The sequence below is a fragment of the Lactuca saligna genome, chromosome 8 (genome assembly GCF_052625555.1).
Source record: "Lactuca saligna cultivar CGN05327 chromosome 8, ASM5262555v1, whole genome shotgun sequence".
In the NCBI taxonomy this organism is placed as follows: Eukaryota; Viridiplantae; Streptophyta; class Magnoliopsida; order Asterales; family Asteraceae; genus Lactuca; species Lactuca saligna.
In genome coordinates, this window is record NC_136424.1 from 189659883 (window position 1) to 189677526 (window position 17644).

Genomic DNA, 17644 nt, shown 5'->3' on the forward strand with positions numbered 1-17644 from the left:
AAGGCCAACGTGGTGGCTGATGCACTTAGCCGTAAGGCGGCACCGATCGGGGGTGTGTGTATGAGGATGACGGTGGTGACCCCACTGTTAGAGCAGATTCGGGAAGCTCAACAGGAGGCTATGAAGGAGGAACATCGGAAGAGTGAGCGTATAGTGGGTCAAGTCACCTCCTTCGATTATGATAGTCGAGGGTTATTGACACTACACCGTAGGGTGTGGGTGCCGTATCACGAAGGCGTGCGCCAGATCTTGATGGAGGAGGCTCACAAATCCAAATTCTCTATTCATCTAGGGGCGACGAAGATATATCGGGATCTTCGCCTAGACTATTCGTGGCCCTGCATGAAGCGGGATGTGGCGTGGTACGTTGAGCAATGTTTGACCTGCAGGAAGGTTAAGGCCGAGCATCAGAGAACGCACAGCAAAATGCAGCCGTTGGATATCCCGTTGTGGAAATGGGAGGATATTACGATGGATTTTATCACGAAGCTTCCCAGGACGACGCGAGGAGTAGATTCGATTTGGGTCATCGTGGATCGGTTGACCAAGAGCGACCATTTTATTCCGATTCAGGAGAGTATCTCGGCCGAAAAGTTGGCCGATATCTATATCAGGGAGATAATGGCGCGGCACGGGGTGCCAGTGTCAGTGATATCAGATTGAGATGTGCGGTTCACTTCTAGGTTTTGGAAGAAGTTTCATGATGAGTTGGGCACTCGTCTACATTTTAGCACCGCCTTTCACCTGTAGACGGATGGTCAGAGAGAGCGGACCATCCAGACTTTGGAGGATATGTTGCGGGCATGCGTGTTAAACTTCGGTGGTAGCTGGGATACCTATCTTCCCTTGACTGAGTTCTCGTACAACAACAGCTACTACATGAGTATTGACCATCCCCCATTTGAGATGTTGTAAGGACGAAGGTGTAGGACCCCAATATGTTGGGGTGAAGTTGTTAAAAGGGTCATGGGGAGAACCGAGGTGGTGCTCAAGATGACCGAGAGGATCCAGCAGGTTCGAAGCAGACTTCAGACTGCGCAGAGTCGGCAGAAAAGTTACGCCGACAAGCGTCGATCAGACCTGGAGTTCCAGGTCGGGGATATGGTTCTCCTGAAAGTGTCGCCTTGGAAAAGGCATCATTCGATTCAGGAAGCGAGGCAAGTTGGTCCCGAGATACATTGGTCCGTTCAGGGTTGTAGCCCGGGTGGGCAAAGTGTCGCCTTGGAAAAGGCATCATTCGATTCAGGAAGCGAGGCAAGTTTGTGTATTAGAGTGGATGATAAGTTGTTTAGCCTCTAGATCTAGGCATGATTGATCTCCAGGAGCTTGGATCTACTGCCTTTGTGGAACCATAGTGCATGAAAGCCCTAGATCTACTCTTTTGGTGCATTTTGAGCCCTAAATCTCTCATGGGTGTTTATTTACACATAAAGTTGGAAACTTTACGTGTAAACCATGCCCTAGGAAACGAGATCTATGAATGGCATGGGCTGGATTCAAGCAAAATCGTGTGTATAGTATTTGCATGTGGCAGACTCGACGAGTCGTTCATCTAACTCGGCGAGTCGAGTTGCGAGTCCCCGAGTTTTCCCCCTTTTTGTGTTTGTGGGTTGGAGTAGTGAGTCATAGGGTGTGACTCAGTGGGTTGGAAGCCAGACTCACTCATGTAGTAACTCGGCTAGGCAATGCCATGAATCGGCGAGTTCAAGGCAATCTTCTTGCCTCAAGAACGGACTCGGTGAGTTGTTCATACAACTTGGCGAGTCTAAGCATAGAGTGTTCTTTAGATAAAGACAAACTCGACGAGTTGTTCATACAACTCGGCGAGTAGAATGAAGATCATTGGGTCATCAGCTTACAAGGAAAACTCGTCGAGTCAATGCCAAACTCGACGAGTAGAGATGGGTTAGTGGTCAGATAAAGGGATAGGGACTCGACGAGTTGACAAGCCAACTCAGCGAGTCGGGTCAAGTTGATGTTGACTTTGACTTTGACTCATGGTTCGGTTAAGGGTAAATGGTCAGTTTTACTTTGACTTTGACTCATGGTTTGGTGGGAATTACAACCGGAGGATTTCTAGAGCAGCAGCAGCAGACAGACCGTTCCCACACAGATCAACAGCTACGAGGTGAGTTACCTTCCAGTAGTGGTGGGTCTAAGGCCACAATGCTAGCCCACCAGTAGGATTGTATGATAGATGTTTGTCTTTGTGATATTCATCTATGATTTCTACTACTTGTGAAATGCTAATGTGCTAGTAAGATATGATGATATGTGCTAATGACAGTCGGGGAGATAGTCCCCAGTATACCGGTCGATATGGCCGAAGGGGCGGTCATGCCCAACCATGCTAGATAGATTATGTGATATATGTGTTATGTGGTAGTAGTAGGGGGTGAAATAGTCCCCAGTATCCGGTCGAGAGGACCGAAGGGGAGGCTAGCTCGCAGATATGCTAGTCAGTATCCGGTCGAGAGGACCGAAGGGGAGACCAGCACCCAAATATCCTATTCAGTATCCGGTCGAGAGGACCGAAGCGGAGGTTTGCTTCCAGATAGACTAGTCTGTATCCAGTTGAGAGGACCGAAGGGGTAGGTCGGGCACCCATATATGCTTGACAATATATGTATGTTATGTAATTGTAAGGTATGTGGTATGTTGGGGGAATTCACTAAGCTTCGTGCTTATAGTTTTCAGTTTTGGTTTCAGGTACCTCCTCTTCGAAGGGGAAAGAGCCGGCGCGGTAGCAGCCCATCACACACGTGCTTACAAGTTACAACCAAAAGTTATATATATATATATATATATATATATATATATATGTGTGTGTGTGTGTGTGTATATATATATATATATATATATATATATATATATATATATAAAGACATTGTAATCTACTCAAATTGTCATTTGCCAAGATAAGAAGTTTTATTACTGGACAACTTTGTGGATGATATGATATACAATTACCACTATTTGCTAACTTCGGATAACAATTGTTTAGTTCTTGTATATGATGTTGAACTCCTCAAATTTAGGAACTTATTTAGATATTCAATCCACTAAACTGTCAGTTATAAAAATTCATAACTCTTTTGTTTTAAAACAAAGATTTAAAATAGTGCAAAATGAATTTTAATATCTTTAACATTATGTTATTAAAGTGTGTTATGAATTTAGGGAGATGGTTATACCTTACATTTGTTTCTATTTTCAAGAATATAAACTAATACAACTTGAGCTCATAACTTATTTTCAAGATATGATGACATTTGCTTTTCTGGTGCTGGAAAGTATTCCGGTAATTATATTGCATTAAAGTATATAAATAGGAAGCAAAGTTGAGTGTTAATATGTTATAATGTTATTCCAGTGATGTTTCATAACTCGTGAAGAGCTTTCCTTTTGTTGAAATGGTGTTTGGGAAGGGATAAAAATTGTCACTAACTCCCGAGAACTATTTGTTCGGAGTAAGCTTTTATTCCAATATTTAGAAAATTAAATTCATTAAAAATCAATGGTGTCTATTTGCCAAATATACTGATGATTTTAACAATAATCTAACACAAAAAATTGGTTGTTAAGTTCATTGAGGAATTTAATCAAACAGTTGGTGTATGATCAAAAAATCAATTGTAAACTTAGAAAGATAACATAAAAATCATGAAAAGCAGGAAAAAAATCAAGAACACAAAGATAGGAAACATATTTTAGCATAATAAACACCATGATAGACAACAAATTCTAGCAAAATAATCAACGAGATAAGCAAAAAAATCTAGCATAATAATACCTGAATACGTGAGCATTGAAAAGTGAGAGAAGCGTAGAGACGGATTAACCTCATGATTTGTCAATTGCACACTAGCCATTGAAATCTTGATCTTGCTTTCCATCATAAGAAAGCACACTATCCATAAGCTATAAATAAACACTAGCTGGACCTAAATGAATTTCCATGGTCATATGCTTGACGTTCTGATCCCAGGAGCTGATCAATGATGACAAATCGATGCTTAAACAAACTTGATAAATCATTGTTGATCAATCTCGATGAATCGCTAATAATGAATCGGGCGATTTACAGCTTTAAATATCGCAATCAAAGGTGAACACGAACATTGTCGATCTATAACGATGATTTGGATATGAAAAATTGTTGATTGGTACTCGATGTTCATTGTCGATGGACGTAGAGGTGGACCGATTGAGGGAGTATGGAGACTATGGGAAGAGATACAGTGGAGACGTGGATGGGAGATAGATAGATAGATAGATAGATAGATAGATAGATATAGAGAGAGAGAGAGAGAGAGAGATCTGATAAGGAATGATAATCTAGAGACGCATGTGTATGAGTTAATTTCTATAACCCTAAAATGCCCCTAATTCCATTTAATTCAGATGCCCCTGTCCCTTTATTTTTCCACTTATCTTTAAAAATGCCATAATGCATCTTGATCATCCATTTTTTTAATCCAACACTCCACTTTTAGTTCTTAGGTTCTCTGTAACACCCATAAAAGCCATGCAAAATTTAAACTTTTAAAAACAATTCAAATACCAATACTTATTAAAAAAAAGGTTTTCAAAATAGTTTCATATCAGAGTATCCCAGAAATCCAAATTAAAATATAAGGAAGTGTACGGTCATGCCTTTGCCTTCCCGTGGTCATCCGCTGATGTAGCTGAAACAATAAAGTGAAACTGTAAGCCTGAGAGCTTAGTGATTTCCCCCAAAATAACAACCTTAGACAACGATAAACATATCATATAACAAACACAAAATATTCGTGCATCTCGAGTCTACAGTGTGACTTGTATGCCTGCATCGGGCCTTTAGTCCACCTGGTGCACTCTCTGAGTCTAAAGTATGACTGGACTGCCCACATCGGGCCTTCAATCTATCTGGCCCACTCTCTAAGCCTCGACATGTTTGGACCGCCCTCTCGGGCCTTCAGCCTATCTGGACTGCTTTCTGGGCCTTCGGCCTGACTATGTGCCCTCCTGGGCCTATAGTCTATCCGGTCCGCCATGGGTATGTTGGCCTACAGCACAAAGCAGGACCCGCCTCAACCCAACCCCTATACTAATCAAATAATCATGTGCATAGAAATATCATACACTAGCATGTATATAACAGATAATCTTACTGATCTAACAGATCACTAACACGACAACCATCCTATATCCAGGATATCGACCTAACTGGTCACTAGCATAACATCATCCTATATACAGGGATACCGACCTAAACCAGGCCACTAACATAATACCACCCTAACTACTAGGATACATATCTAGCAGATCAATAAACAGATCAAGCAAATCCGCGGATACAACTCCGACAAAAGGGTCGGCCTTGGTGTCTTATACCCTGTAGATATAATGAGGATGACTCACCTCGCAATGTCGGTCTGAACTGAAGTACTAACTCCCGAAGTGTTGTTACGCCGAAAATCCTGAACTATCCAAAATAACAAGTGCTAAGTCAACATATGGGTTATCAATCCTGACTAAGGGTCCATATAGTCCATTTTTCCTTTTCTCTAACTTGTGCCAAGTCACAAAACCAAATCCATGATCCAAAAGTCCACATATACAAAACCCATTATTGACCAAAATTACCAAATTGGGTCCAATTCCCTAATTGCACCTAAATCAAATATCCATTATGAAAACTTGTTCTAAATCCAATTATTCAGAGAGTCTAGCAAAGCCTAAGCCCAGCTAGTCCAAATATAGCCCAAAACCCAAAGCCCAAAAGACAAAAGCCCAATAGAGGAAGTATGCGGGGCGTGCTCCTCTAGTACGTTGGGCGTACTTTCATGATGTTGAACACTATCGTGGTGGTTGACCCAGTACGCTAGGCGTATTGGATTTATGCGGGGCGTACACGCGACTGAACCAAAACTCTCCAAAGTGCTTAATGGCTTAAGCACTTAAGCCCATATTTCAGATCAATCGACCAAAAGTGTCTGGGAGCCATAAAGTCTCGAACTTTATTAATTGGGACCTCCAGAAAGCTCTTAAGCCTAGGTCTTAATCCATTAAGACCTTTCTACTACATGCATGGGACATCTTAAGATATTCGTACCTCATTTTTACTACTTAAGACCTCTATAATGGTTTGAAAGGACAACTTATCTTGTCCAAATTTCAACATGCACCAAAATGGCGTTTTAGGACAAGAAATGGTTCCATAAAGCTAGAATGGCTAGATCTAGAAGAAATAGGCACAAAGGTAACAACGTTATACCTTCTGTAGCCCCCAAAGCAGTTGATGAAGCAAGATCTACAAGCGAATCTTCCCTCCTTGACTCCTTGATGCACAAGCTTCTTCTGAAACGCACAAGAACACACTTATAAGCTCAAGAATGTTCACTAGGAAGCTAGGGTTTTCTCAAGACAGTTAAGGGAGGTGTGGAGGTTGAAAGAGATGAGACGGAAGGGTCCATAAGACGCTTAAATACTCGGCAAAACATAAAAGTTATGGTTCCGTACTGGCATACGTATGCCCAGCGTACACATACGTACGCCGAGCGTACTAGGGTGCCGTAGTACGCTTAGCATACCACATATACGCCCAGCGTACTACTTAAATTTCCAAACTTACCACTTTGCCACTATGGCCTCCTTTTAGCACTCCCTTATAAACCAAGGGCCAAAATACCCTAATTAAATGCTTGAGGAACCAGTTGTTTTTTTAACAAAGTGTAACAATTTAAATTATTAAACAACTGTTTTTACCAAGGGAAAAATATACTACATATTTTTAACAATGTTTAACAATTTAAATTATTAAACAGCTATTTTTACCAGTTCATCAAAAAAATCAATTTTACATCATCTGCATAAACTTAGAGGAACCAACGGTTGATGTTATTGATAATAGGAATTCAGTTGCAAAGTTTTCTAGAGCTTATCTTGATGCACCTAATGAATTGGTAAGAATATTAAATTTACATTATAAATATAAGTATTAATAGACTGATAATCTAAATAAAATAATAACTATAAAAAATGACAATTTCATTTTTTGCAGAAAATACTTTTTAGTAGGTACTTGATGAGGGTCAATCGCAAATCAGCTTTAACTTTGGTGGGTGTTAAACCAGAAAGGGTGAACATGAATTGGCGCACGAGGGATAATCACGTTGACTGTGGAGTTTTTTGCATCCGTCATATGGAGAGATATACGGGAGATAAAATAGTAAATTGGACATGTGGATTGCCAAAAGAATCAAAACAACAACACAGTGTGTTAAACGATTTATGCATTAAGTATTTGACAAAGATACTATTGAGTGACGCAAACACACACAGGTCAAGTATTATTGCACAAACAACTAAGTTTGGAAAAAAGACTAATGAAGAAATAAAAGATTTGCTTGACAAGGGATGAGAAAAAAGGGGCGAAAGGATATAGTACTTCAAGGAGTGGAAAAAGAAGTGTAAAACTTAAAACTTAGTTTTCTATTCATTATTAGTATAAGTTTAGATGCACTTTAAATTCTTTAAGAACATAGACGTGCTTGTTATGTTACAATTTGATGTTACTTTCTATATCAAATATAATGAACTTTATTAAATACTTAAAAGATGTTTATATTTTCATGTGAATGTCTACATGTATCTTATACAATTACATGTTTTATTAAAAATATTATATTGGTGTATGGGTGGGGGGAAATTATTATATTTCTACTCTGAATGAAGAATTGAAAGTACATTGTCATTTCATACATTTACTTAATTTCTTTTGGTCTAAATGATTAAATGTTAATGTAATAACAATCCAATATATGTAGAAAATTTACATTGTTTATATGTTAACCTTGTGAAAGTTTTATATGTAAGATTAACTATGTGAATAACAGTACATATTATAACATGTATATTATATATGTGAGGTTCACAATATGAATTATGGTACATATAGATCATTAAAACAATTAATAGTTGAGATTCACAATGTGAATTAAATTACATTAATACAATCTTTAACATGAAAATTTTATATATGAGATTATCAATGATAATTAATATACATAAATTAAATCATTAGCATGAAATTTTTATTAGAAAATATTCAAAAAAGTAACAATAAAAAATATCTTTAACCAAAAACAATAAATTTGAAAAAAATATATTCTATTATTAGAAATAAACTCTAAAACAATGAATATCAAAATTAACATCAATATTTCAACATTTCTATCCATTTAATGATCATTACAAAAATCAAATCTTATTTTAGTCGTCTTAAAAAGAAAAAATTAGAAACAATCAGCCAATCAGACTTCTTAAACCTCAAAATGCAACTCCTAGCATTGTGATTTGGTTTATGACAAAAAACTGTACAACCTAGTACCTTTTTTAGATTTCTCAACCACTTTCTCTATAATGCGCTTGATTCTTTTACCACTGGCCCATCCCTTGTTTATGATTCCCTCTGGATTATGAATGTTGATAACATCAGGTACTACAGCTCCAATAATTTTTTTAATGTGAACTGATCTACTCGAAGATGCCCTTGATGAGGTACATAAAGGAATACAACTATCAACCTCCTGAAGTTGCTTTATATATTTAGCCAACTCATCCTCATTATTTGCTATCTTGTTAATGGACAAACGAAGAATAGCATATGCATCTTGAATCAAACATTCATTTTTACTGCCTTTATAAGGATATGAGTACTTTTTCTCAACAATCCATCAGCTATGATATCTTTTCCCCATCTCCTCAAAATGAAATTTGATGGAATTTCATCATACTCTTTCATATTTAATATGAAAAACATATGACGACATAACAATCCTTACTAGACAAAAAGCATGCAGCTACAACTGATGCTAATGCTATCACCCCTTTTACTAAATACAAACTAAAAAATTATCATTAATAAACAAATTAATATGTGAATAAGAAATTCTATCTTATACCATTTGATATAAATTATACAAATTAATTCACATTATTAATCAACAGGACATTAGAAATCATAATACTATAATATAAATACGTAATTCAAATCAAATTCACAAAAAAATATTCCATACTAATCTAATGAAAAGTACAAACCAATTTATAAGTCTATAAAAATTCACACTATTAATTAGCAAAACATCCTACATTCACAGTGTGAATTTTGAAACTACATTTTATATTTAATAAACTGTATTAGGACAAAGAGACATACCTTGTAACGAGTATTAGGACAATGAGAAGGAAGACTATTTCGATAAAAGTCATCAGATTCCTCATCCTCATTCACATTTTTATGAATCAACTTTTTTTTTCTTCTTATCTCTCAAAACATAAACTTCACTTTCATCTTCAATAACTACAGATTGTTGAACAAAATAAAACACGAATTTATATAACTATTCATGAATGTCCAAGAAAATATTACGTGTATAAATTTATGATGTATGCTTTTCAATAGCCAAAGGAGTCCTTAGCTTTGGGGTAGTAGTTGTGGACTGATAATCTGATAAAGATTGATGATGCCTTTGCTTCTCCATTGCACTATCAAACGACATCATGAACTTCACCAAATTTGATTTATGATGCAAAAAATGTGAGAAAGCATTATTCAGACTCTCTAATCTTGAAGTAGTTTGCATCAAACCAGAAAGTTCAAGATCTCTCATAAAAGCTGGAATCCATAAATCCCTTATTTTAAAAACAAACCTTAACCAATCATTTTCTTTTAGATGAAACTTATCTAACATTGCGGACCACGAACTTTTAAAATCTTGTGGAGAACATTGAAGATTCCATATGATATCAAAAAATGTCTTCTGGAAGTCTGGATGGTTATAAACATCGATAGGAATCTAAAAAAAACAAACATATAAGAATCATTACATATGTTGAATATTTGATGTAATTCATATTAACATAACATTTGGTTCACATTATGAATTCATAGTGTGATTTATGATTTATATTTGTTCCTTTCATCATATGAAAATTTACATTGTGAATTCACTATATGCTTTATGATCTATATGGTTATAAACATATACAGGAATCTAGAAACAAAAAAATATACCTGTTCCTCAAGTTTTTGAGTGATGTGCCACATGCATAGTCTATGCTTCGATTAAAAAAAAACAAAATTAACAACTTTCTTCATTCATGAATCCGGATCTGTTACAATAATCATGGGAGGCTTGACAAATGTTTTACGAAACACTTCAAGCAACCACACATATGCATCTGCTGTATCACGAGCTAGTAAACCAGCAGAAAAAGTAGCACAACGCTTGTGGTAGTCAACTCCAGTAAAAAGAACAAATACCATAGAATACTTGAATTTTTTTTATAGGTATTATTAAAAAGAACAAATACCACAAAAATAACAAATAAGGATTAGGAATTACTTGTTTGTTTAATAAGTAGCATCAAAAGATAGTACATCTCCAAATTCCTTATAGTTGGCTTTCGAAATATCATCAGCCCAAAAAAGTCTAGTAGGATGATCATCAACATCTTTTTGAACCTCAAATGAAAAATTAGAGAAACACAATTTTCTGTTTGTCAATATATCCACAACCATTTGGGAATCTTTGACACGAATTTTACAATTCAAATCACTATGAAAATTTTTAAAGTCAACTGCAGTCCCTCCCCTAGAATCAAAGCCACCCTTCATACTACTCACCAAGTTATAAGCTTTTGAAGCACCAATGTTACAAGTACCAACCTTATGTATAAAGGATTCATCAAGAAAATCCATTGTCTTATTAATCCTTAATAAGTGCAACTGATCTTGAGCAACAAGTTCATGGTTGTGATCTTCAACAAACACATAAATGTAGAACATTAAAGAACATCGGAGATTTTTGAACTTTGAAACAGCATGGCATCCATTCTTCTTAAAGAAGTTCTCCTTCTATTAACATCTGAAAATTTCACATTAACATCCGTGAAACTAGATCCTCTACATGTCGAATATCTAATACGAATTATGCCATCATTGTATCTTTTTTGACTTGACATAGTCACATCAAAACCACATTCTTGACTATAAGTCTTGTAAAAGTCAAGACCAATGTCCAATGAATCAAACAACAATCCTTTGAAAGGCTTCTTATGTATCAACTTATCATAAGGAACAAGCTTAAAACTTTCAGTATTGTAGAGCTCAAAATCAAAACTATAACAAGAATTACTGCTATTTGAATGATCAATATTCATAGTTGAAGATGATTCATCATGAACTGCAAAACCAAACAATACATCAATTTCGTTACATTTATATATAAAATGTGAAATTTATATTAAGAAAAAAAAGCTTACGTGATTGTTCATTAATAATTGAATGCAAATCTGAACAAGAATTACTGTTATTTGAATGATCAATATTTATATTTGAAGATGACTGATCATGAACTGCAAAACCAAAAAAAAAACCATATATTTTATTACATTATATAGAAAATGTGAAATTTATATTAAGAAAAAAAAAACTTACGTGATTGTTCATTAAGAGTTTAATGCAAATCTGAACAAGAATTCAAAGAATGTAAACAAATAAACAAGATAATCACAAAAGTTTAAAATATATGCACAAGATAAGATAAGATTCTCAAAATCACTAAAAGTTTGGAAAGAACTTAAATGTCAGAAGATGCACAAGATATAACTGATTATCTAAATGTCGAATATCCATTACAGACAAATGATTACAAAAACAGTCGAATGAAAAACAGTAATATCAAACGCAAATTCAACATACAACATAAAAATAACAAATTAACAATAAAAACATAACAATTTGAAGATTAAACGGTAAACTCAATAGAATTTGACAATAGACAATTACAATAACAATAAAAATAAGTTGATAAACAATGCATCATAATTGACCTAATAATCACAAACAAAAGATGAATAGATAGTAAAAATACTTGATTATTAACTGAAATCTGAAGAAACTATTAGTAAATTGGATGAAAAATGTTGATTTCGAAGAACAACCGAGATTTTGGATCGATCGATGAAAGACAGTGACACAAGACGCTAACGGAGACAAACAACAACATTAGCTTAGACGCTGAACTTACCAAAATGCCCCTTCGTATTTTTTTTGGTTAATTAAGGATTAATGGCCAAGATTAAAAGAAAATAAATGGTTAAGATGGGTTCCTTGGTTCTTTGATCCATATTGGTTTTTTTATTGAACTTTTTCGTGTGTATATATATATATATATATATATATATATATATATATATATATATATATATATATATATATATATATATATATATATATATAAAAGAATTCCAATCCGATCATTGATTTGGTATACAAAGCACGTGAACATGCACTCTACAAATCAGATGTACTTGACAATAAAAAAAATATATAAAGACATTTAATGATAATTAAAATTTATTATTCATGCAGCATTATCCAATTAAATAAAACGGTCAACTCATCATATTGGAGAAACATTTAACATAGTATAGAAACCACGTGAACATGCTCTCTAGAAATTAGCTGTACTTGACAATAAAAAACATATAGACATTTAATGATAACTAAAATTTATTATTCATTCATAGACTATACGGGCCATATATTTAATTTTGTCAAAATTTTATCTTTATAAGCTTGTTGTTTTTTTTATTATTTTTCTTTTTAAAATGTCATTTTAAACTTTGTAAAATATTATTTTTATCTAATGTTTTAAAAAACAGTTTTTAAGTTGAAACGGTATGACAACTGGCTTCAGGTTCGACTACCGGATCACCCGGTTTCTATAATTCATCTATTTTATTTATTTTTCTACATATATATATATATATATATATATATATATATATATATATATATATATATATATAAATCATGAATTCAACATATATTAGTTCAAACGTTAAAAATACATACAAAAATAAGTTTTTATTTTGTAGATCAATTTAAATACATTACAATAATAAATAACAATAAATTTTACATCAATTTATAAAACGTCAAAAAGAAAATAAAATATAATAACAAAACAAAATATAGTTTTAGATGAATATAAGTGCATCAAAAAACATCATAACATTTACCATATGTTTTTATTTAGAGAAATATAAATAGATGTGAAAAATTCATCAAAGTTTATTATTGAAAATGATTTTTTTCTATGTATTTTTATTTAGTTTAAACGGTTCAACTGATTTATTTTGATTGGGTCAACCGGTTTTTTCTATGGTCGGTTCAGAAATTGCTGTAAAACTGGTGATAGTTGAACCGTCCCTTCCCCGGTTCCTGGTACAACCGGTTCTATTGGCCAGTTGAAACTGGTTTTAAAAACACTATTTTTATCTCTCTATTATCTAATCTTTCGTCTTTATCTCGTAGAGTATATATATATATATATATATATATATATATATATATATATATATATATATATATATATATATATTAGGTTATAACTCGTGAAATACACAGCTAGCTCACAAAGTAAAATAACATATGGAGTATAAGAATAATAATCATTAATTATATTGATATTGACATACTTTGATAAAAATATACAAATTTTCATAAAACCATAAAATTTTGTAATTTTTATTATTTTTGTTGGGTATAGAAGATTGCGTCATTCGGCTTAAAAATTTAGTCTATTTTGTATACGGTATTGGGTCTGTCCAACCGTGTATCATTTATTAGAGTTTACTTTATATAGTGCATGCATGCACCATAGTATGAAACAGATAGAAGTTATTTCTCTTTAATTGTATTGTAACCCTAGCACAACATCTACAATAACAGTTCTTCATAGAGATCTTCTAAGGTTGTGGATTATTAATCATTCGACATCAGTCTTGAATCATCTTGTTTTCTTATTAAATTTACATTCTTGGTTTGCTTGTTAAGAATTTATTCGATTTGATAGTTCTGTAAGTTTCATCAATTGGTATTACAGCAGGAGGCTGTGTAATTCATATACATCTCTTCTGTTAAAAGAATGTCTTTAAGGTTTCCGCTTTTATCGAATCTATTGGAGCAGTCATCTCTTTATTGACATTGTTCCTAGATCTCGATATTACCCTAATACTGCTTTACAAGTCTGATTCTTAAATGGTAAACAAGTAAAGTCATCATGTCACACGACGATTCTCAAGCTAATCCAATCAACATCTCCAATAGCATTGGATCTACCACAAGGATTCCGACATTATATACTCACAAATATGAAGCCTGGGCTCTTAACTTTGAAGATTATGTTCTTGGCTCAGAAGATAACGGGTATTTGATATAGGAGGCTATAACATTGGGTGCATTCGTTCATTCTGGAACCAACAGAACCATTTAGACACATAAAGAGTAAAATAAGCTCTTGATCGATGTGAAGGATGCCCCTCAAGATGATAAGGATAAACTGACTAGCAACATAAAAGCTATGTGGATGATCAGATTTGATTTACAATCTGACACCTTTTGTCTTATGAGTTCGTGTACTACTGCAAAGGAGATATGGTACAAGCTTAAGGAGTTGTATTCAACCGATGAGGATCTCGAGCATTCCATTCACACTCTTCTATTCGGAGTTTGGTGACTTCAAGCAAAATTCAAATGAAAGTCTCACTAAAACATTCGATCATTATAACCATCTTCTCAGTAAGATGATTAAGCACGGAATCGGCAGAGAGGTGGTCGAGCAGAAGGTCACTTTTATGAATGGACTATGACCCGAATGGATGGCAGTGACGTCGACTGTTAAAGCTCATGAACAGTTTAAAACCTACACATTGGCAAAGCTCGTAGGAATTCTCAAGTCATATGAAAGTGTTGTGATGAAGGAAACGAAGGTTGTCTCCGGAATGGGATCCTTGGCTCTTATCTCCAAGGGAAAAACTGTGGTTGAAGAAGAATCATAGTCGGATCTTTCCGAGTGTGATCTGACAAATGAAGAATATGCTTTGATTTTATCTAAACCCATGCGGTTTGGTAGAAAGAAGTTCCTTACCACCAAGAACCGAAACTGGCAGGGAAGCTACAGTTCAGAAAAAGCGAAAGAGGAAATTAAAAGAACCCCACCGAAAGAAGAAGAGAATAAGGAGAGAAAACTTGCTGGTGATTCCGGCTTTGACTGCAATTACTTTCATGGCAAAAACCATCTAGCGAAGGAATGCATGCTAAGGAAACTCAATGAGAAGAAAGAATTCGAAGACGATGAAGCTTACTACATGCGTAAGCTTGAAGATATCAAGAAGAAGAAGTCTAACGATAAATCTATGCCTGTGTTAATTGTAGAGGAAAATTTTGAAGAAAATGAGTTTGGTGGAGTAGAAGTGTGGTCTACTAACTCTGAAGATGAGGAATTTCGCAAACCCACTCATGGCAGGGCATTTGTTGCGAAGGAAGAAGGTTCAGAGTTTGCTGGAAAGTGTCTAATGGTGACAACAGATGCGTCACAAATGAGAGGTTACACTATAGATATCGGGTATGATGAAGCGAAAGAGAGGAAAGATAGATGCTTCGCAACGAAACCAATTGGAGAACAGATCAAAAAAAAATCCTCTCAGTTGATCAAGAAGGTAATACGTGACAAGCAGTTTGACAACGAATGGTACATTGATAGTGGTTGCTCACGTCACATGACAGGGAGGAAGGAAGAGCTAAGGGAGTTTCGGGCTCTCAAAGATGGTAGAGGTGTCAAGTACGGTAATAACTCTTATGGCATAATAAAAGGCTACAGGATGATCACAAATGGAGATTTCTCAATCCAAAAGGTGGCCTATGTGGAAGGATTACAACACAATCTAATTAGTGTTTTACAATTGGTTGTGGGGACTGAACTGAAGGTTCCGTTCAATGATAAAGGATCAGAGATCATAGAGAAGAAAACGAAAGCAGTTTTACTGAAATCACAGTGGAAAGGGGAGATGTATCACTTGACCTTAAATCCCAAAAGAGGAATGTCTGTTATTTTCCTGTTAACTAAAGCTCATTCTGATGATATTTGGTTATGGCACAGAAGACTCGAGCATCTCAACTTTAAAAATATCAAAAAGCTCATCCTTAGTGATCATGTGCGAGGTCTTCCCCTCTTAAAGTTCGATAAGGATCATCTATGTGCTGCATGCGAAATGGAGAAGCAGAGCCGAAAGATCCATCCAACTCTTATAAACATGAAGATCATTGAACCCCTTGAATTGCTACACATCGATCTTTGTGGATCTTCGGCAATTAAGAGTGTCAGTGGTAGTAAGTACACCCATGTTATTGTTGATGATTTTTCACGATTCACTTGGGTATATTTTCTTAAACAGAAATCAGAAGCGACTCCCAGACTCAAGTTCTTTATAAAGCAAGTCGAATTTCAGCTGTGAAAGATGGTTCGCAACTTCAAAAGCGACAATGGGCTGGAATTTAAAAACAACGAGTTTGAAGAATTCTTAGGTGAAAAGGGAGTAACTCACAACTTTTCTTCTCCCTACACTCCACAGCATAATGGCGTAGTTGAAAGACGAAACCGATCCTTATATGAAGCAGCCCGAACCATGCTCAGTTTCGCTTGCTTACCTCTGTATTTATGGGCTGATGCTATCGCCACTGCTTGCTACACTTAGTACCGATCCTTCCTTAATAAGCTATTTTCTCTTACTCCATATGAAATTTTAAATAATCGCAAACCTAACGTCAAGTTTTTCCATGTCTTCGGTTCCACGTGTTTCATCTTCAATTCCAAAGGAAAACTGAAACAGGTTCGATGTGAAAGCAGAGGAAGGCATCTTTTTGGGTTATTCACTAACCTCCAAGGCATATAGGGTTCTCAACTAATTACCAAAGAAAATAGAATAAATCTATTATGTCACATTTGACGATCATTATGTGAAGAAGCTTCAATCAAGCGAAGATCCATTGGAAGAGATCTTTCCTAAAACAAGTCAAGTCACAGTTCCTATATCCAATCTGTTTGAAGAGTACATGCTGCTCTTTGATGAACCTGAAAAGGCTATCAACTTTGAAGCAAAAGCAACAGATAATATAGTCGATGAGATAAAAAAGATAATCGAAGACGCCACTAAGGAAATGGAAAGCGAACCACCAAAAGAAAGCACTCCATTGCATGGGGAGGGTTCGTCAACGACAAACAATTCAGATATACATTTCTAGGGGGAGAACCCGTTTCCAACCATGAACCACGAAAGTCCACTTGAGGGGAGAATCAGGAACTAGATGTTGAAAAAGTCTCATCATTCAAGGGGGAGATTCAAAATACGAATGATGAATCGGATGATCAATCAGAATTCAAAAAAGAAGTTAATGCTGAAATGGATCCTGCCTACGATCCAAACTACCCTCCACTCACTAAATGGACAAGAGATCATCCGAAAACACAAGCGATTGGTGAATCATCTTAGGGAGTCCTTACACGCTCTCAAATCAAAGCGAAGTAAACTACTTTATTCTCTCAAGTGGAATATTGCATGTTTAATTCGTTTGTCTCCAAAATAGAATAAAAAACTATCAATACTGCATTCGATCATTTTGATTGGGTATAGGCAATGCAAGATGAACTCAATGAGTTTGAGAGAAACCGAGTCTAGAGACCGATTCCTACACCAAAGGATGAATCTATGGTTCGTTTAAAGTGGGTGTTTCGCAATTAAATGGATA

The 17644-nt window shown here is 35.2% G+C and overlaps 1 protein-coding gene across 1 annotated transcript; it reads right to left on the bottom strand.

Moving 5' to 3' along the window:
• Positions 1–9428: 9428 nt before the first annotated feature.
• LOC145010389 (protein FAR1-RELATED SEQUENCE 5-like) lies at positions 9429–10750 on the bottom strand. The gene is made up of 4 exons (XM_078968938.1): positions 10430–10750; positions 10169–10321; positions 10064–10108; positions 9429–9845 (listed from the first exon to the last, which is right to left on the bottom strand). Exons 1-4 carry the CDS (start codon positions 10748–10750, stop codon positions 9429–9431), a joined length of 936 nt encoding a protein of 311 aa, XP_078825064.1.
• Between the last annotated feature and the right edge of the window lie 6894 nt (positions 10751–17644).

Coding starts and splice junctions, on each gene's coding strand:
- LOC145010389 (XM_078968938.1), bottom strand. CDS start 10,750: ATGGATTTTCTTGATGAATCCTTTATACATAAGGTTGGTACTTGTAAC. Junction 10,322..10,429: donor ACTATAAGGAATTTGGAGAT/GTACTATCTTTT, acceptor AAAAAATTCAAG/TATTCTATGGTATTTGTTCT. Junction 9,846..10,063: donor CTCAAAAACTTGAGGAACAG/GTATATTTTTTT, acceptor TGTTTTTTTTAG/ATTCCTATCGATGTTTATAA.